Here is a 21,004-nt window from a genome sequence, read left to right as displayed (position 1 = left end):
AAAGTTTTGACTAGTAAGTCTTTTTACTGACTTAATTAACTATTTAGTAGATTTATTGCGGACCAAAGAACAAAATGATCTTTACTTCCTCAATAATAAATTACTATTAAAAACCTGATTGAGAAATTTATTTTTTCTTCAATAAATTTAATAATTTAATGTTAGTGTGCTAGCCACTAGTTTTGGGGGACCAATATTTTCAAAGTAGAAGAGTTTGATACGACTACTTCTTTCGCTGATTGATTAATTATTTTCGAAAAGAAATCAGTTGCACATAACATTAAAATAATACTCCCTCCATTCTCTAAAAATTAACAAAATTATAAGTATATAATACTATGAGTTTTAATATCAAATTATTAAAGTAAAAAGAGAGATAAGAAAAAGTAAGAGAAAGAGAAAAATATAGTGGAAGTAAAGTTAGCGGATTGTAGAGTCCACATCATTAGTGGGAGTGTGTGTTTGTTCCAAACTTTCCTAATTTAGAGTTTGTATAATTTTGGCAGACGATCCAAAAGTTACAGGTTTTAAAAAATGTTAAGAAAAGTGGGCGAAAGAAAGTTAATTGAATATGAGTCACATTTGTATATATTAGTTTGAAATGGTATGTGAGTTGAATGAGTTAGTGGAATGTAAGCCTCTGTACCATTTATGATAATTATAAACTGAGACTTATATTCGCAGACATAGACTAAAATGAAAAAATGGAAGTTCTATTCACTAATGCAGGGAGTATATAGGATTAACTGTACTATAAATTTTAATGATATAGTAGTATTAAATTAACAAATCTAATAACGAGAGACATGAATTGTGTAAATTAGAGCTAAATTATAGCTCCCCCTATAATGTTTCGAAATAACTTTTGAAAGAGCTAAATTAAGATTGCTATACGCTGCCCGAATAAAGTATACTAATTACATCAAAATCCAAGTATTTCAAGATTCTTAGTTGAATAAAACAACAATTTGAGAATCAAAGAATCTTGAAGGGCGAATTAGCCAGAACTAATTTCTATTACATGAAAAGTACTAGTGATTTAGTCTAGTAATATGGGCAATAAATCTGTCTATCTCCATGCAACTCTCACCACCTTCCTCCATCGACTTCCTCACGGCGGCGCCCACCTCCGCCGCCCTCCTCCGAATCCCCTCCCCCTCCTCCGACGCCATCAACCTCACGACGGCGTCCTTCACCGCCTCGGCCTCCACCACCTCCAACCTCCGTCCCCACTCCCTCACCTCCACCCCAACCCCAAGCACCTCCGTCACAAATATCGCGTTAATCGGCTGATCAGAATCGGCACGCCCACCGTCAAGCTCTCCAAGCACGAATTCCAGCCGCAGTGGCTCATAAACCCCCCCGTCGACAGGTGCCCCAAAATCTCCATCTGCGGCGCCCATCCCATCCCCTCACCACAATCCCCCTCTCCTCAAACCCTTCCCGCAGCTTAATCCTCCGGCCCTCATCACCGCCGGCGAATATGTCTGCCCGATCCGCTTCTCTCACCACCCATACAAACCTCTGCCCGCTCTCCTCCAACCCCATAGCTATCTCCGCATATTCCTCATCCCGGAACGACGTCGTCGTCCCAAACGAAACGTAGATCACCGATTTCGGAGGCTGCCGATCGAGCCATTTTAAGCAGTACTCATCGCTGCTTTCTCTCTCCAATGAGAAACCCCTCGATCTGATCGCCCACTGCTTCTTCCCGCCGCTGATCTCTCTCCTTCTCTTTCCAGAATGTTCTCAGACGCAGAGAAGTAGAGCGCCCCTTCCGGAATGAACTCCCTCACGGAAGGAAGCTTCTCGAGCATGGCGTCGCGCAGTTGGAATGGCTTCCCCATCACCTCCCACAGGATGAGAAACAGATTGAACGCCGAGAGGCAGTTGAAGGAGAAGGACTCGGCGTTGGGGACCGCCACCGCCTCGCGCACCGCCTCGGGCCCCATCCTGTCGTAGACGACGACCAGCCTGCGACAGTTTCTGCGCGAGCAGGCCGATCTGCTCGCGCAGGCCCGCGTAGGCCAGTGTGGCAGGGGCGAGGTGCATCGGCACCTTGTCCGCCGCGTGCGGGTCCGGGGACGGGCCGCCGATCGGGGGAGTTGGCAGGTCGTGGAAGTGGATTGCGTCGAGTTTTAGGCCGGGGGATCGCAGCCGTACCTGGCGGTTGTGGGTGGCGTTTCCGACGAAGTGCACGGGGATGCCGCAGGAGGAGATTACGCCGGAGAGTTGGAGGAGCTGGTTGAGATGGCTTTGGCATGGTAGAGGCACCATGAGCACGGCGGCTTCAGTTTTAGCTTTTTCCATTTTTATTCAAATTTGTGTAAATTAGGCGACCGTTAATAAATGGGTTTAAATCGTAGCAATTGCAATATGATCATTTTTATTGATAAAAATAAAACAATAGATTGCGACATTTTTGTTGTCGTGGCGCATATGCTTTGTTCTTGCCGTCGGTTGAAGGGATATGTATAATTTCTTTTAGGATATGCCGTCACAAGCAGAAGAAATTTTGCGTTACAAAACAAAATTCAGTGCTTCTATATTAGCATGTGTGACGTGGATCTCAATTAATTGGATCTGATATAGTGACATTTTCCTCGAATTCATACGAATAAAAAAATTATACATTTAGCCGATTTTGTTTTGTTTTTATTTGAAACAAGCAAAAGTTGTTGGCTATAGACTATGGTATTATTGTTTAGGACTTTTAATGAGTTCATGAATTTGTTTTGGGCCTAATATTCTGCAATCAAATCGAATATTTATCACCATGTGCTCAATCCATATACAATAGGCGCGGGCCCATGTCGAAAATGTAAGGCCACCACTTCCCTGGCCCAAAAATCTTTTAGTGCATCAAACTATCACTGTCCACTTCTATAAAATGCAAAACGGGTATGCTTCAGTCTTTGATAAGATATTCTCCCTCCGTCAACAAAGAATATGCACTTTGAATTCGACACGTATTTTAATACAAAATTGGTAAATATGAGAGAGTTAGAGAGAAAAAGTAAATAAAGTATTGTTAGTGGAGATGAGTCCCACCTGCTTAGAGAGAAAAGAATTTCTAAAATTAGAAAATGCATATTCTTGTGGGATGGGCTAAATAGGAAACAGTATATATTCCTGTGGGATGGAATGAGTATTATGAATAGTTATGAAGATGAATTGTTGGAGATTAAGATCAATTAACAAGTTAATGATATTTTACATCACTTCTTTTAAAATGATTATTGTTTTTCAAATGTTATTTGTATGTGAATTCATTAACTTTCGTAGTTTTGCAGACCATATCAATTCTTAGTCAGTTGCAAAAACAGAGCAAACCAAAAGCTCAGTACTTATTGTACAAATTTTAAAATTTATATGCAATACTAGAATTTGCCAAAGTTAAAAGAAATTTACATTCAAATAAGTCTTTTAAAAACTATATACTATGAAAAGTTTTCTAGCTAAAACTGAAATGAGAGTCAATGAAACGATTATGTAGATATTTGTATAAAATAAAAAAACACAAGGTTAAAAAACATAAATATAACTTAATAATATTTGATTTTTGTACTTTTTATTTAAGCTGGTCTCATATGCAAGCCTGCGTACAAGATGACCATAAAGAATTTTGCTAATATAATCTCTTCTAAATTAATACAAATGGTAACTAATAGTATGTTATGTCATTTTAAAAGGAGTATATATTGGAAAGTCCCAGTATTTTAATTTAGGCTAAATTACATTTTCGCGTAATAATCAAACATTCAAAGTTTCAAATGACATGAAATCTTGAATGGATTGAACAGATCTGTTGCCGTAATTATAACATATTCAAGTTTCAAACGACAAGAAATCTTCAAATAGAATGAACAGAAGATCCTTAGATTATTTGATTAGACAAAGATTTGGAGTTTCTTTCTTCTTCTTTTTTTTTCTTGATATGCCTAACTTTTAGTTTGACCAAGATTTACATTTGACAAAAAATTTAATTTTATGATATTAATCATATAAAATCAGTCTATCCTCTGAATAATGATTGTAATAAATGGCAGAAGTTTATCAATCAGTATTTGTCAGGTTATTAATAAATGGCAGAAGTTTATCAATAAGTATTTGTCAGGTTATTAATTGTGTAATCAGGTTATTAATATGTAAATTAATTTTACGCTAAAACAATAAGTATTTGTCAAATCCTATATTTAATAAAATATTCTTAATAATGGGACTCCATTATGCATTAACATATTTTCATTATATTTCTTCATTCTTTCTTTTATTTTATCCATCAATTTTTTTCTTTTATTTTATTAATTATGCATCAATACTTATGCTTTAAAAAAAATTATTTTTTAAAAGCAGAAGTTATAATCTTAACTTTTTAGCATAAATTGAAATAAATGGCACAATGCATTTATATATTTTAACTATGCACTTCCCTTCACACATATTTTTTGACTATGCCCTTTCTTTTACTAAAATCTTGAAAAGTCAGGTAAGGTCATTTCCAATAATATTCTAAAATTCAAAATATTATAGGCAATAGGATTAATAGTATTGCAAAATCTATCACATTTTTTCTTTTTTTTGAACTAATATATTCCCTTAGTCCCAACTAACTTGAGCCACTTTTCGGGTACTAAGGTTAAAAATTGTATCCAATAAAGATAAATTAAAATAGGAGAAAATAAAGTTAAGAAATTAATAAGAAAAAGTGGAGTAGAAGTAAGAAAAAATAAGAGTGATTAGATATTTTATTTTTTGCCAAAAAATGACTTAACTTAGTTGAGACGTCCTGAAAAGAAATACAACCAAACTTAGTTGCAACAATGTGAGTACTTAATTTTTTGATTTACACTAAAACAAATCCAAAATCACATAAGATTTTGTGAGTATAAAGAGTAAATGGATAAAGAATAATTCCTCCTTCTCAATGTAGATGTCACACATCTTTTAGTTTGTCGCATAAAAGATGTCACATTTTAAAAAAGAAAAGGTTCTCTTTGACATTAATATATCAAAATATGTTTTCTCTCTACACTTAATACACAAATTAACATTTGCTAAAATTTTATGTTATCACTAAGTGTGACATTTACTCTGAAGCGGGGGAGTACTATTTTAAATTTAAGTTTAATGTAAACGATTGAAGTAAAATTAATATTTGATGAGATATTTATACTTATATGAGCATAGTATGAATATATCAAAAATGATCTAATGAATCATATTAAATTTTACAAATTTTTAATATTATCATAATTATATACTACTATCCGATCATAATCTCATCTCAATAGGTTAACCGTCTTATTGAAAACTCATTCTTAATATTTATACTTAGAAATGTTTTATTTTATGTGAAATATTGTAAAATTCTTAATGACATTATTAATTACTAAAATTACAAAAACTTTATAATTATTATTTATCTGAAGCCATAGATAAAATGAACAAAATAGAACCTTTAATTTTATACTACTCCTATATACTGTAATTACTCACTCCGTCCCACAATAATTATCACTCTTTTCCATTTCGGTTCATCCCACAATAATTGTCACACTTCATTTTTAACATAAATGGTAAGTAGGTCTGACATTCCACTAACTCACTTTACTCATATTTTATTATAAAATCAATATAAAAAAATGGGTCTCACCAACTTTTCTTTATATTTCTTAAAATCTGTGCCCACAATAAAGTGACAATTATTGTGGGACCGAGGGAGTACTATATTTTAAGATATTATTAAAATTAAAATAAATGTATAGCATAAAATACACACAGATAGTGCTTAGAAAATAAATTTATATATATTGTAAATACAAATGGATATTGATAATCTTATATCACATACCTAATAAATCCGCAATACATTACCTATATACATGTGCATTAATACAATATAAAAGTATAAGTGAGACTCAAATCAAAATCTGCATTAATACAATATAAAGCTATAGGTGAGACTCAAATCAAAATCTATCATCGATACAAGGACGTTAATTTTGCCAACATGTTTAGAAACAAAAAAGAGAATCATAGTCCAATGGAAAACCACAATTCATCCCAAGTGACGGTGGTGATGGTGCCGCTAGCGGCGCAGGGTCATCTGAACCAGCTCCTCCACCTCTCCCGCCTCGTCGCCGCCTACAACATACCCGTCCACTACGTCGGCGCTACCACCCACATCCGGCAGGCCAGGCTCCGTCTCCACGGCTGCGACCTTCCCAACATCCATTTCATAGAATTCCCAATACCCCCCTTCACCACCCCACCACCCGACCACTCCCTCAAATTCCCTACGCAGCTCGTCCCCGCCCTCACCGCCACCACCCACCTCCGCCGCCCCTTCCACGCCTTCGTTGGCGGCCTGTCCACGGCATTCAGGAGGATCATAGTCATCTACGATGCCCTCATGTCTTACGTGGTGCAAGACATGGCCTCTTTCCCCAATGTCCATTGCTACCTCTTCCGCAGCTTCTCCTGCTTCTGCACCTGCGCCTGGGAAGCCCAAAAATGGCCGGATCTCCCACCCGCCGCCTCTGGAATTCTCAACCAAATCCCCTCCGTCAAAGGCTACTACTCCAAGGAATTTCAAGATTTCCTCGATTTGCAATTCGGCGCCAACAAGGTTTCCTGCGGAGAAATCATCAATTCATGCAGTGAAATCGAGGGTTTATACCTTGATTTGTGGGCGCAGGGAATCTACAAAAAGGGGGGTTTAACTTTATGGGCGATGGGGCCATTCAATCCTGCCAAAATCTCAAGAAAATCGGATCACGAATGCTTGAAATGGCTGAACAAACAGCCGCAGAATTCAGTAATCTTCATTTCGTTCGGGACGACGACGACGTTTTCCGAGGAACAAATGGGAGAGATCGCGGCCGGGTTGGAGAGGAGCAAGCAGAGGTTCATTTGGGTGGTGAGGGGTGCAGACAGGGGCGATATCTTCACCCGAAATTCGCAGCAGCAGCTGCTGCCTGAGGGGTTCGAGGAGAGGGTTAAAAAGAGAGGGATTGTAGTGAGAGAATGGGCGCCGCAGATGGAGATATTGGGGCACCCGTCGACGGGGGGTTTCATGAGCCACTGCGGCTGGAATTCATGCTTGGAGAGCATCACTAGCGGCGTGCCTATGGCGACCTGGCCGATGCACTCCGACCAGCCAGCCAATGCAGTGCTGGTGGCCAGGGTGATCGGGATCGGCGTTGAGGTGGTGGAGACATGGACTCGACAAGGTACAGGGGTGGTGGAGGGCGGCCGGGTCGAGGAGGTCGTGAAGAGGCTGATGGTGAGCACGGAAGGGGAAGGGATGAGGAAACGGGCGGCGGAATTGGGAGCAAGGGTCAGGAATTCGATTCTTCAAAGTCGCCAGATTCAAGCCTTTATTGCTCATATTACTAATATTTGATTCTAGTTGATCCATGTTTGCAACTGTAACAATGTTATCGGATTCTAACTCAATCGTTTATTTCTGAATACTACTTATGTAAAAGAGTCGAATTTGACCTGATTAATTAATCAATCTGCCGTGTTGTGGATAATTATTTTTAGGCTGTAAAAGTTCGACTATAATTGTATTTCAAAAATGTGAATTTTTAACAAAAATGATTATGTACATATTCTGAACAATCCGTGAACAAGTACTACTACTACTACCCTAAATCAGCAGATCTTGTAGTGATCTGCAAATGTCATAGATTTGACGTTAGTCTCCATGACAATTCATATGTATCCGTCACATGGTGCTGTCCTACTTTTCAAATACGCGTAATAATTAAAGTACAAGCTAATTGGTTTAATTTGTCTCATATGTTGGACTAAATGACAAATGACACAATATTTATGAGCATTTTTTTGTGTAAATATATAAAGATGTATTCAAATAATTTAATTTAAATTTTCATAAAATTTTCTTTCTTTAATTCAATACAGTATGTATTTAGTAAAAAAAAAGATAAAATCGAGAAAGTGACCTGAAATTTAAATTCTTAAAAAAATAGAAAAGAGGAAGTGGTTAATATGTACTATGAATAATACAGAGATTGATGAAAAAGGTAATATATTTTCCATTATCAGTTCTGCCCCAAAACGTGAATCTGTATTTAAACACAAATCACGTCTCCCTATTGATCTCAACCATACAGATTGTACATCGAACGGCCAATATATGTTCAGTCTTAGCAAATTCAATAAATAACTAATTCTAATATACATAATTAGAGATCAAATTTCAATCATTACATCAAAAATTGAAGAATGAGATTAAAATTGCGGAAGTTATTTTTAAATAACAGAGATCATTTGTAGACCTATTAAATCATATAGAAAATTAAAATTTAAAAACTCATATTATTTTTAAATTATTTTAGTTCGTATACTTTTACAAATGCTCATCACCATTCAGAAAATATTCACTAGTCCTTCCATACCAAATGACACTATGAGTTGGTGTGTCCAACTAATAATGTTTTGACATATGGAAAAATCCACATCCAATTAGACCACTACTATTCATGGTAAATTGCTTAATGTGTATTTATGTATGGAAAAATCCACATTCATATTGTTTATTTTGTGGTAACTCTCTTTTTATTAATAATCCATGTACAATTAAAATAGACTGTTAAAAGCGTGTGTAGCTAAGGTCACTTAAATGTTTGGATTAATAATTTGATAATTTTTCCTTAAAATTTGAAAATCAACTAATCTTCTAAATGTTCCGTTTAAAAGAATAATAAGGTCACTTTAAATGTATGGATTGCATATATTAATATCATTGTATGTGAATGTTAATTATCATATAACTACAAATGTCAATTTAAATGTATGGATTAATAAGTTGATAACTTTTCATTAAATTTAAAATCAACTAATTTTCTAAATGTTCAGTTTAAAAGAATATAAAATGAATTCCCTTTGATTTTAATTTTTTTATTTAATTTTTTATTTAATTTTGGACAAGCTACCAAGAAAGATAAACTAAATAATATGCTAATAAATATTAAATTATGATCATGCATTTTATTATGTGTATTTTAAACTTTAATACCCCATCTGTCCCAATAAATACGCAACATTTGATTTCCGGCACGGGATTTTATGCAGTGTTGTTTTGTGAGTTAATGAAGAGAGAGTAAAGTAAGAAAGAAGAAAAAGTAGAGATAGTGTTGTTTCTGTTTTAGGAAACGTTTCATTTTTATTGGGACAACCAAAAAAGGAAAACGTTTCATTTCTATTTTAGGAAACGTTTCATTTTTATTGGGACAACCAAAAAAGGAAAACGTTTCATTTCTAATGGGACAGGGGGAGTATATATTTATATGCATAAACAAAATTATACTCATAAAATTCTAATAATTATAACAAATTATTATTGTACAACTAATTTTTATGTTGACGCCAATAGCTGAAGAGTACACATAAAAATAATAGAGGGAACATCTTTTTAGGTCCACACACTTTATCAAAGTATCATTTTAGGTACGTTAACTACAAGTTAATATCATTTGAGGTATTTTGAACTTTTTCCGGACGAAAATGCCCTTAAGGCCTTCAAAGGGCAATTTGGATAATTCTTTCGCCACTCATCTTGCGGCAAACACCTAGAGTCCAACATTTTTTTACTACTATTTAATTCAATTACCATCCAAATTGAATTTAAATATAATTAAAATTTGTAGTAAAAAATAGTACTATGTGTTAATTTTTCAATTATTAGATGACCAATTATATAGGGATAGTGAATTGGGACTTGATACTTTATTTTATTTTTTCAATCTAAACTGCATTTTAAGAACTTATTATAGGTGGTTTTTGAATTATATTTAGTTTATTTGTCTTGAAATTAGATAGCTATTAATTTGGATGTCATTCAGAGTATTATTTATATGAATTTCAGAATGAAGATCAATTACCATCCAAATTGAATTTAATTATAAAAATTTGCTGTTGAAAAATTGTTGGACTATAAGCTTCTGGCGCAAGATGAGTGGCGAAAGTCTTGTCCAAATTGCCATTTGAAGACCTTAAGGGCATTTTCATCTAGAAAAAGTTCAAAATACTTCAAATGATATTAACTTGTAATTGACGGACCTAAAATGATATTTTCAAAGTTCACAGACATAAAATGATACTTTGGCAAACTTCGTGGACCTAAAAAAATGTTCCCTCAAAATAATATTGTTATATTATGCATATAAGGAGTATATTATATGGGAGGTGAAAAACATATGGTAACTTCCATATATAAATACTACCATTAAGCAATTTTAAGCAATTTTACATAAATAGTGATTGTCTAATTGGATGTAGATTTTTCTATTTGTCAAACAATTATTTGATAGACACACCAACTCATAATGCCACTTTGGTATAGAAGGACTAGTGAATATTTTCTCCATCACCATTAGCTTCCATATTTTTTTCGTATACAAATGCTCATCATCACCCAAATCACTTTATTTTTACACTGAATAGTTAAATTGTACGGCTCTATCTAGATTGCCTAATGTTTTGGAGAAGAGATGAATGTGAGTTTGTCGAGATTAAAGGATAACAATCTAGTTGAGATTTTAGGGGATGTTTCTAACGCCAAAAGAGAATAAGAAACACAATCAATTATATAATGATCAAAAGATTATAAATTCTAATTATATAGAAATTCTATACCCAACTAGTTAAAGTTATGCTGCCATCTAAAAGGATCTTTATTTACAAAGATAATACTGATATCAATTTGGGATTCATGGCGGCGGCCCTTTCTTTTTATGCTACTACTATAATTGAATGCACTGAAATAATAGAATATTGAAAAACTAAAATTTTATTAAACAAATTCATTGATGTCTAACAATACTGAAATTAATTATAAATCTCAAAGAACAAGAAAAATAAAAATAATGAAAAAGAAAAAAAATCTACAAATTGAATTCACATCGAGCGGCTGTGATATGAAAAGAGTGTTAGAGAATTTTTAGGAATTTGTTGACTAGTACTATCTTTTTTTTTCTTTTCTTATTATTGTTATTATTGCGGAAGTATTATATTACTAGTAGAATGAATCTCTCTACAAAACTAGAAAAAGAAACTCCAATTTCATTAAAAAAAAATTCATTAATGTCTAACAATACTGAAATTAATTACCTAAAACAAAAGGAACAAGAAAACGAAAAATAATGAGAAAGTGATCTACAATTTGAATTCACATCGATCGGTTGCGAGGATTCATGGAGTTGAGGCCGCTGTCAATATCGGGATTGCCGCATCTCGGCGCCATCATCGACGATAAGGTTTGATCATCCAATACACCGGTGGGTTTGATGCCAAAATTTCCTTGATACATTTTGATGGCTAATTCTAGGATTTGGTCTTCAGAAGCACCGGTTTCAAGATTGAGTTGTGCGTATTCGTAATAACCATATCTTCGAAGATGAAATTCCGAATCAAATAATTGGATTGTATTGACTCTAGGGGATTTTTCCGACTCAAAACCCGTGTTGTTTCCCTTGCCTGCGGAAGAAGAGACAGAAAGTAGGAACACAAGAAGAAGAAGAAGAAAGACGATGGACAAAATATTCAAAAGCTTAGTAGCCACCATGGCTTTCTAGTTTGATCAGTGTGTTTGGAAATTTAGAATGTTAATGCTACTGCATCTATTTAATTTATAGAGCCGCAGAGACTATCCTAATCCTACAAGGATTATTATATTTGTTCTTTTCCTTTTACATGTAGATTTAATTACCACGTGAAATTAGATTATTGTGGAATTATATTACCATTATGAGACTGACTAGATATCTCTTAACAATGATTTGCTAATATTAAAATACGACAGACGATTTACTATACTCCATAAATTAAGGGGAACAAATATGATATCTTTGAGAAAAGGAGCTGCTAGAATTAAAGTGCAGGTCATTCATGTATATCCAATCTCTTCCTATAAATTACGAATAATTTAAGGGTTTATTGCAGTATTGCTAGACACTAATGATTTTTTTACGAAATCAAAGTGTTGTGAATTGTGATATTCTATTTTATATTAGTGTATCAAATAAAATCATGGACCAATTAGCAGTGTTCATCTAATATTAGATGGTGCATATATTGCCATAATTATATCAGTAAAATCATGGACCAATTTGTTACCTTCCAACAGGCAAATTAATTAAGCCGTTGTTGAGTAGATGCAATTTTGGACTAATCATTGATGCATGACAAGAAGGTAGCGTTAACTAGTTGTTGATTCTAAACACATAGAATTAGACATCTAATTAATTAGCAAGTCATCATAGGATTCATCCATGCATGGCTCTCAATCCTTCCTTCCATTCTGTCTGTTTCTTAACAGTACTCGATTCCGCTCTCTGCAATGCCAACCGAAGCATACCTAATTTCCCGCCATCACCATCTCCATCGCCATCGCCCTTCCAATCCAACCTAGCTTCAACAGCCAATGATTTCGACCACCTAATAAAATACTTGGAAAATTTCGGGTACATGGAATACGCACGTGCATTTCGGAGTATCCGAAGTTGAGATCCTGAAAGAGGCCATCTCAATCTTCCAGATGAATTTCGGGCTGAGCCAGACCGGCGAACTCAACGACGAGACCATGTTGAAGATGGTCACCCCCCGGTGCGGCTTCCCCGACGGCATCAACACCATGATACTCCCCAGCGGCAAACATAATAAGACGGAAGCAGAGACAGAGTTTCCGTCTTATTATGATTTCTTCAGGGGGAGGCCGAGGTGGCCCTACACCCGCCTCTCCTACACCTACGTCAGCGGCTTCCCGGAGATGGCCAAGCCCTTCATGGACGCGGCCTTTGCGCAGTGGGCCAACGTCTCGGTTTTCACCTTCTACGAGAACCTGGGCTTCTTCGAGAGCGACATCGTGATCGGGTTTTTCAGGGGGGGGGCACGGAGATCCGATGGGCCGAGGGGGGTGTTGGCCCACGCTTTCGCGCCGGACGAGAAATGGTCGTTTAAGTCGAGGGCGATTGGCGGGATTCACTTTGAATAGGTGGCGATGCACGAGCTTGGGCATATACTTGGGCTGGGTCAGAGCAAGGAAATTAAAGATCTCATGTATCCCGGTATTGCAATGGGCGAGATTAAGAAGTTACATGTGGATGATATCTACGGCATTTCTGTACTCTACCCTCCTCCCTTTAAACCATTTTTCATTTCTTTTCTATGTCTATATCCCAACTCAAGAAGATCTATTTTCTTTTAAATTTATCTCTAATTAATTAAGATGATTCATTATTAAATATTTCCTCCATCCATTAATAAGTGTCTTATTTTTCCTCTTTTTGGCCGTTTGCCAATAAATGTTTCATTTCACTTTTAATTAAGTGGACCATACATTCCACTAAATAAAATACATATATAAAAGTAGGCTCCACATTCCACTAACTTTTCTACCCAGCTTAGTATACATAAAGTGAAACAATTTTTTAAAATCCGTGTCAATCAAATATAGGATATTTAATCATGGACGAAGGGAGTATAAAGGACTAAAATCCAAATTTTATTCATTACATTTGCTTTTTAGTTCTATACGTAAGTGTTATGGTACCTTTTGGTCCCGAATAATACATTTTGTTCACGATTAACATTTTCTGGTAAATTTAACAATCAAAAGTGTTTTGACCAAATTAATGAGTTGATTATAAATCGAATTAACTCGATTAACCAATATTAAATTTTTTAAAATATAGGAGTAGTATTTTTACCTATAATAAAAAATATTAAAATTCATAAAATATATTTACATATAATATAGAAAAATTAATATTTTACGGAACGCTATTGGATCAAATGACAAAGACATTGTTAAGAAAAAGATGGCTTTTCCCGGATGAAATGAAAATTGGATTCATGTAACAGGAGAAAGATTTCCCATTCCTTAGCCGGAAAGATATGCGGCTATGAAAAATTGGCCATCTTTTTGATATATACATAAGGCATTCTCCGGATAATTCAAATCGAAGCAATTGGATGTCCAACTCGGGCCTTTTACAGATAACAAAAATAAAACTGAATTAAAATTTATTAAATATTCAGAAAATTTAATCTTAATTATACGTAAAATACATAGGAAGAATATTTTATCACTTTCAATTTAATTTTTAGTACTCCATAATTATCAACAGTGTTAATTTATTCTTAAATATGTTTAAATAATCCATAATAATGCATATGAGCCGAGTTATAAATGTTTTTTTTAATAATTATTTGCAATAATTAGTTACTACTGATTAATACTCCATCCGTCCACAAAAAATAGGACACATTTACCATTTGTGGCCGTTCACAAAAAATCGAGCACATTCATCTATGGAATGTTTTCAACAAAATAATAACCGTATGCATCATTTTATTTACCACTTATGCCATTAGAATTAAAACTTCTCTCTTACACTAACACTACTCTCTTACTTTATTAATTCTATATTAAAACCCGTGGCATACACCAATTGTCCTATTTTTTGTGGACGGAGGGAGTAGTATATATGGAAACATGTCCCTATCCTAGGTGTAATTGGAAAACTACAAATACTATAATAATCCTTCTAGTATTAGGATTTTCTCTGCGGCTCTATAAATTAAATAGATGCAGAAGCATTAACAAGTAGCAATTCCAAACAGACTAATCAAAGCATGGCTCCTAAGCTTTTGAATATTTCGTCCATCCTCTTTCTTCTTGTTGTCTTCCTACTTTCTGTCTCTTCTAGAACCAAGGCAAATGATGGGATACGGACTAAGCAACTAAACAATAATTGCGAGCCCAATAGCAGTGACGGCCCATCAGCCCAAAACCCAAGAAAGAGTATCAGTTCGGCACAACCAAAGAGTTCGGTCATAGCCTATAGCTCGGTAAAAGTCGACCAATCGAGCTCAACTCTCAGATCGGCAAAAGCTGATATCAGTTCGGCACAACCAAAGAGTCCGGTCACAGCCTATAGCTCGGTAAAAGCCGACCAATCGAGCTCAACTCTCAGATCGGCAAAAGCTGATCGGCAAAGTTCAGCAGTTCGGTCTCAGTATTCGACCGAACAAGGAGATAGTGGACCCATGCAGGATCTCCACGACCTCCATTACACCCACGATCTATTTAGTGGTATTAAGCAGTTATCAACCCCACTACCAGGGCTGCAAACCACGATCTTAGTTCGAATGTATAAATAGAACTTAGATCAGATAGACCAGGGTTAAGCTCTCTAGATCCTGAATCTTATAGCAAATCAGTATTGTAATCTGTAAGCGAGACCAAGCAATACAAATTTGCCCTTTCTTCTTCCCGTGGACGTAGATTTACCTCAGTAAATCGAACCACGTAATTTCCCGTGTTGTGATCATTTATTACTTGCATTTATTCCCATCAAAAATTCGCCACATCATCACTGGCGCCGTCTGTGGGAAACAGAGAACCAAAACTGTGATAAAAGCGAGTTTTTGATCCTTTTCTACCAAAAAAAAAAAATGCGTACCAGATCACATAATACCCATACTTCCGTCCGTGATGAAGGTGAGGAAGCTAGTCCAGTCCATAGGTCTGGAAAACAGCCTCGGGAGAAATCTGCCTCCAGTTCTCACGGTGAAGGAACAAACCACTCAAAAAGTCATCGCACCGAGCCTCCCCAGCAGCTCGCTTTGAATGAGGCTGTCAAGTTGTTCTTGGCTGAGAAGCAGGATGAGTTCCTAACATTCCTGCAAAAGAGCCAGAAGCCGGAGAAGAAAACAGCGGATTCTCCCTCCCCCTCCAGACATGAAAGTCACTACCGCAGTAGTGTCGCACCTTCCAGGAGAAAGAATCCTCACCACCGACATGTTCCTTCTCCTCCTTGTTACCGAAATCACAGGAGAACTCCATCTCCACCATACCGGAGAGATGTCGGATTCGCTATGTATGGAGCGCTGAAGACTCCATTCTCGGATGATATCACCAGAACTCCATTGCCACTGAATTACCGAACTCCGTCAATGACTTATGACGGGTTAGTGGATCCTCATGATTTCCTGGGACGCTATCAGTATAATATGGCGAACCAAGGTCTCAATGAGGTTCACATGTGTAAGTTGTTTCCCGAGCTGCTTATCGGGAACGCAAGAAGGTGGTTTGACAGCCTCCCTCAAGGGAGCATTAGATCTTACAGAGATCTAATGGATGCTTTTCACAGGAGATTCTTCCAGAAAGCGGAAGCCCGAATCACTTCGGCTCAGCTGCTTTCTATACGTCAAGGTCGCGATGAAAAAATTAGCGACTTCATGACGAGATTCCACAAGGAATGCCTACAAGTAGATGATCTCAATGATCTACTTGTCATTTCGGCATTCCAAAATGGAATTCTGCCCGGAGCTCTCTACAGAAAGCTCGTTGAGTGCAGTCCGCAAACAGCTCAAGAGATGTGGGACATTGCGGACCAGTTTTCTCGTGCCGATGAGGCAGACCGTCGAAAACGGTCTTTAGACAGCTCATCCAGAGGAGACAAAAAGAAGCCCGATCATAGCGATCAGGGGCTTCCTCGCCGAACTCCTTTTGAAAGAATTCAAAGGGCACCGGTACAAGGCAGATTGGGACCACGTCTCGATCTTGAGAAACCGCCCGCTCAGTTCGTACCATTGAACAAGTCGAGAGCGGAAATTTTCGAACTGCATTCTGATATGTTCGAAAAACCAAAGCGGATGACGAAATCAGCCACGCGCCGAAGTCAGGATACGTACTGCTCCTACCATCAAGACCACGGTCACGATACCGAGGAGTGCCGAAATTTGGCAGCAGGTATTGATGTTCTTGTGAAAGCAGGGACGTTAAAAAAATACCAAAGCAAGCTGCCGAAGAAGAATAAGAAACAGAGAGGTGCGAACTGCGCTCCTCAGGATCCTAAAAGGCAACAGGATCCCGAAGACGATGACGAGCCGCAATATGACGGAGTAATCCAGACTATTGACGCTCTCCCAGCCGGGAAGACTAAGTCGTCTCTAAAAGCAGAACGCAGAGGCGTCAATCGAGAGGAGCCTATGCATAAAAGGCTGAAGAAGGAGGAAGTAATCACGTTTTCAGATGCAGATCCCGTCCCGGCCATTTCTCCTCATCAAGACGCGATTGTCATTCAGGCCGGAGTGGCAAACAAACTGATCCACAGAGTGTTTGTGGATACAGGAGCGTCGGTTAGCATTCTTTTTAAAGAATGTTTTGATAAACTGGACGTGGATCCAGCTCGGCTCAGTCCGGCCCCACTTCCTCTGAAAAGTTTCGCCCAGGAAGACACCCGCCCTGAAGGTACTATCAGCCTTCCGATTACGGTGGGAAGAGCGCCTACTAGCTCCAGTACGATGATCGAGTTTTTTGTGGTAAAAGCTCGGTCCCCGTATAACATCATCCTGGGAAGAGACTGGCTCAACACAGTTCGGGCCATTTGCTCTACTTATCACCTCACAATCAAGATCCCCACTAAAGGAGGGATTGCAGTCATCCGAGGTGATCAAAAGAGAGCAAAAGAATGTTTGCAGATTGCGCTTAAAAGTGCCGAGCAATCAGATCGGCACCATCAAGCATAGCAATCACAGCAGCCGGAGTCAGAGGCAGGCGAAATGACCGAAGTCACACCGGAGCCGAACTCGATGACAGTTCAGTTATACGAAGATGATCCATCCAGAACGGTCAAGATCGGTTTCGCGGGAACACCTCTGCTCCGGGAAAAGACCATCCAGCTCCTCAAAGAGTACAAAGATGTCTTTGCGTGGTCTCCGTTGGACATGACCGGAGTGTCTTCCGAGGTAATTACACATCGGTTAAATATTGATCCCTCAGTCCGGCCTATAAAACAGAAGCAAAGACTCTTTGCGGCAGAAAGAAATCAAGTCATCCATGACGAAGTCCGCCAATTACTGAAAGCGGATGTATTATTTGAAGTAAAATATCCTTCTTGGGTGGCCAATCCTGTGATGATCAAGAAAAAAGAAGGATGGCGGATGTGCATAGATTTTACCGATCTAAATAAGCACTGTCCTAAAGATTGCTACCCCCTTCCGAACATAGATAAAAAAGTAGAAGCTTTGATAGGCTTCGAAATTTTCTGTTTTCTTGATTTGTATAAAGGATACCACCAAGTTTTAATGGATGAGAATGATGCTTCAAAAACGGCTTTCATTACTGACTTCGGCATTTTTGCTTATAAAAAGATGCCATTCGGTTTAAAGAATGCCGGAGCCACATATCAAAGGATGGTAGACAAGCTATTTCGGCACCTGATCGGAAAAGAGGTTGAAGTCTATGTTGACGACATAGTTGTTAAAAGTAGAAGCACTTCGGATTAGGAAGACAATCTCAAATCAACTCTCGACGTGCTCAAAAAAGCCAACCTCAAACTCAATCCCCAAAAATGTACCTTTTTGGTAGATTCGGGAAAGTTTCTGGGTTGTTGGGTTTCAAAGGACGGACTCAAGGCAAATCCCCTAAAGGTTCAAGTTGTTCAGAACATGGCAATGCCGAAGTCCATACATGATGTGCAAAGGCTAACTGGATGTCTAGCCGCACTGAATAGATTCCTTTCCCAAGCAGCCGAAAAGCAACTGCCGTTCTTCAATGTTTTGAAGAAGGCACCAAAGTTTGAGTGGGGAGCCGAACAGAAAAAGGCTTTTGACGAACTCAAAAGTTATTTAGCCGAACTCCCTATTCTCTCTGCTCCAACAGATGCCGAAGTGATATTCTTATATTTAGCGGCATCAGATCAAACCATTAGCGCGGTACTTGTACGAGAAGAAGGCCTAAAGCAGCGACCTATCTACTTTACAAGCCGAGCATTAAGAGGTCCCGAAACAAGGTATCAACCTCTGGAAAAAATTGCTCTGGCATTAGTAAATGCAGCAAGGAGACTGCGGCCATATTTCTATGCTCACAAGGTATGCGTCTTAACCGATCTTCCACTTCGGCAAGTTTTGACTAAGCCTGAAGCATCAGGCAGAATTGCCAAGTGGGCCATAGAGTTGGGAGAACATTCAATTGAATATCTACCTCGGAAAGCCATCAAGGGACAAGCCTTGGCAGATTTTCTGGTAGAGGCAAAGTTCGATCAAGCAATCCCTATTATTGCCGAACAGAAAAGCCCTACCAATGATGAACCAACACAGCCCCAGGAACCCGAAGTAGAGCCGCCGGACTGTTGGATTGGATTCGTAGATGGAGCTTCGAATAAGACGGGAAGTGGAGCTGGTATTCTACTTATCGCTCCTGACGGACACGAGGTAACTTATTCACTTCGGTTCTTATTCCCAACCACTAATAACGAAGCCGAATACGAAGCCCTTCTTGCCGGACTTCGGTTAGCGCAAAGTCTATTTATCAAATCTCTCAAAATCCATTGTGATTCACAAGTCATAGTGAATCACATGTTGGGTACAAGTGAAGCCCGAGATGAAAGGATGAAAAAATACTTGGACAAAGCGCAAAGCATTAGCCGAAGTTTCTCTTATTTTCGGATAATCCGCATTCCCAGAGCGGAAAATGGCCGAGCAGATACTTTAAGCAAGTTAGCCTCATATCTGAGCTCAAAAGTGGAGGAATTACCGCACAGAAGCATTGATGATGCTGAGGTACTTTCAGTAACCAGCTCGCCGAACTGGATGACGCCAATATCAAAGTATCTAGATCAAGGACAACTGCCCGAGGATAAGAGAGAAGCTCGGAAAATCACATGCCGAGCACTTCGGTATGAACTTCATGAAGGAGTCCTATATAGAAAGTCCTACCTTCAACCGTTATTGCGATGTGTAGGACCAGAAGAGACGGACTACATCCTTAGAGAAGTTCATGAAGGATCGTGCGGCAGCCACATCGGAGCTAGAGCTTTAGCTAAAAAAGTTCTGAGATGGGGATATTATTGGCCAACTTTGGTACAAGAAGCAGTACAGCTCGTTAAGAAATGTACGAAGTGCCAAATCCATGCAAATATCCCAAGGATGCCGCAGACCGATCTATGTGCTATGCAAAGCCCTTGGCCTTTTATGCAATGGGGCATAGACATAGTAGGACCACTACCACAAGCTCCTCGGCAAATGAAATTCTTGATCGTTGCCGTGGACTACTTCACAAAGTGGGTGGAGGCTGAACCATTAGCTACGATAACGAGCTCGAAGGCATTGGATTTTGTTTGGAAGAACATAGTTTGCCGATTTGGCATACCCCATATCCTCATTTCGGATAATGGGACTCAGTTCACCGACAAGACATTCAAGAATTGGTGCCAAGAGTTGAATATTCAACAGCGGTTCACTTCGGTCTCTCACCCACAAGCAAACGGACAAACGGAAGTAACAAACCGTATTTTGGTGAAAGGATTAAAAGCTCGGTTAGAACAAGCCAAAGGACAATGGGTAGAAAATCTTCCTCAAGTCCTATGGTCTTACCGAACTACACCAAAAACCTCCAACGGTGAAACTCCGTACAGTCTAGTGTACGGCACTGAAGCCGTAATTCCGGTTGAGATCGGCATACCCAGCCCCCGAACACTCAATTTCTCAACAGAACTGAATGATGACGGACTGAGAGCCGAACTAGATCTTGCCGAAGAAAGAAGAGAACTGGCCTGCATAAAAGCAGCCAAGTACAAGGAGCAAGTAACCCGGTATTATAACCAAAGGGTGAAAAAGCTGCAGTTTCAAGTGGGAGATCTCGTGTTGAGAAACAATGAAGTAAGCCGAGCAGAAAAGCTGGGCAAACTTGAACCCACATGGGAAGGTCCGTATCGGGTGTCAGAAGTCCTGGGAAAAGGGTCTTATAAATTGACTCACATGTCAGGAGAACAAGTACCCCGAACATGGCATATTTCCAACCTCAAGAAGTTCCATTTGTAAGAGACAAGGTCCGGTCAGTCTTGTATCTAGTTCGGTCCTAGGGATATGTGCTTTCATGTTTCTATTTGTCCTTTATGCTGGTCGTTTTATAAAAGTTTAAAATCTTTTTCGTCTTTTTTATTTGTCTTTATGTGCGTTTAGT

General features: G+C 38.1%; 2 protein-coding genes and 1 pseudogene across 2 annotated transcripts; 2 read left to right on the top strand and 1 right to left on the bottom strand.

The window, feature by feature from the left end:
* Nucleotides 1-749: 749 nt before the first annotated feature.
* LOC121799390 lies at nt 750-2,409 on the bottom strand (annotated as a pseudogene).
* Nucleotides 2,410-5,840: 3,431 nt separating this feature from the next.
* On the top strand, nt 5,841-7,522 carry LOC121799106 (zeatin O-xylosyltransferase-like). The gene has a single exon (XM_042198444.1). It carries the CDS (start codon nt 6,014-6,016, stop codon nt 7,406-7,408), a length of 1,395 nt encoding a protein of 464 aa, XP_042054378.1. The 5' UTR covers nt 5,841-6,013; the 3' UTR covers nt 7,409-7,522.
* A 5,046-nt stretch (nt 7,523-12,568) lies between these two features.
* On the top strand, nt 12,569-13,024 carry LOC121800700 (metalloendoproteinase 2-MMP-like). Its single transcript, XM_042200215.1, has one exon. The coding sequence runs from the start codon at nt 12,569-12,571 to the stop codon at nt 13,022-13,024; it is 456 nt and encodes a 151-aa protein (XP_042056149.1).
* Nucleotides 13,025-21,004: the final 7,980 nt, after the last annotated feature.

Source organism: Salvia splendens, chromosome 4, assembly GCF_004379255.2.
Source record: "Salvia splendens isolate huo1 chromosome 4, SspV2, whole genome shotgun sequence".
NCBI lineage: Eukaryota > Viridiplantae > Streptophyta > Magnoliopsida > Lamiales > Lamiaceae > Salvia > Salvia splendens.
Note: the sequence above shows the minus strand (reverse complement) of the source record. Positions and strands in the feature narration are given on the sequence as shown.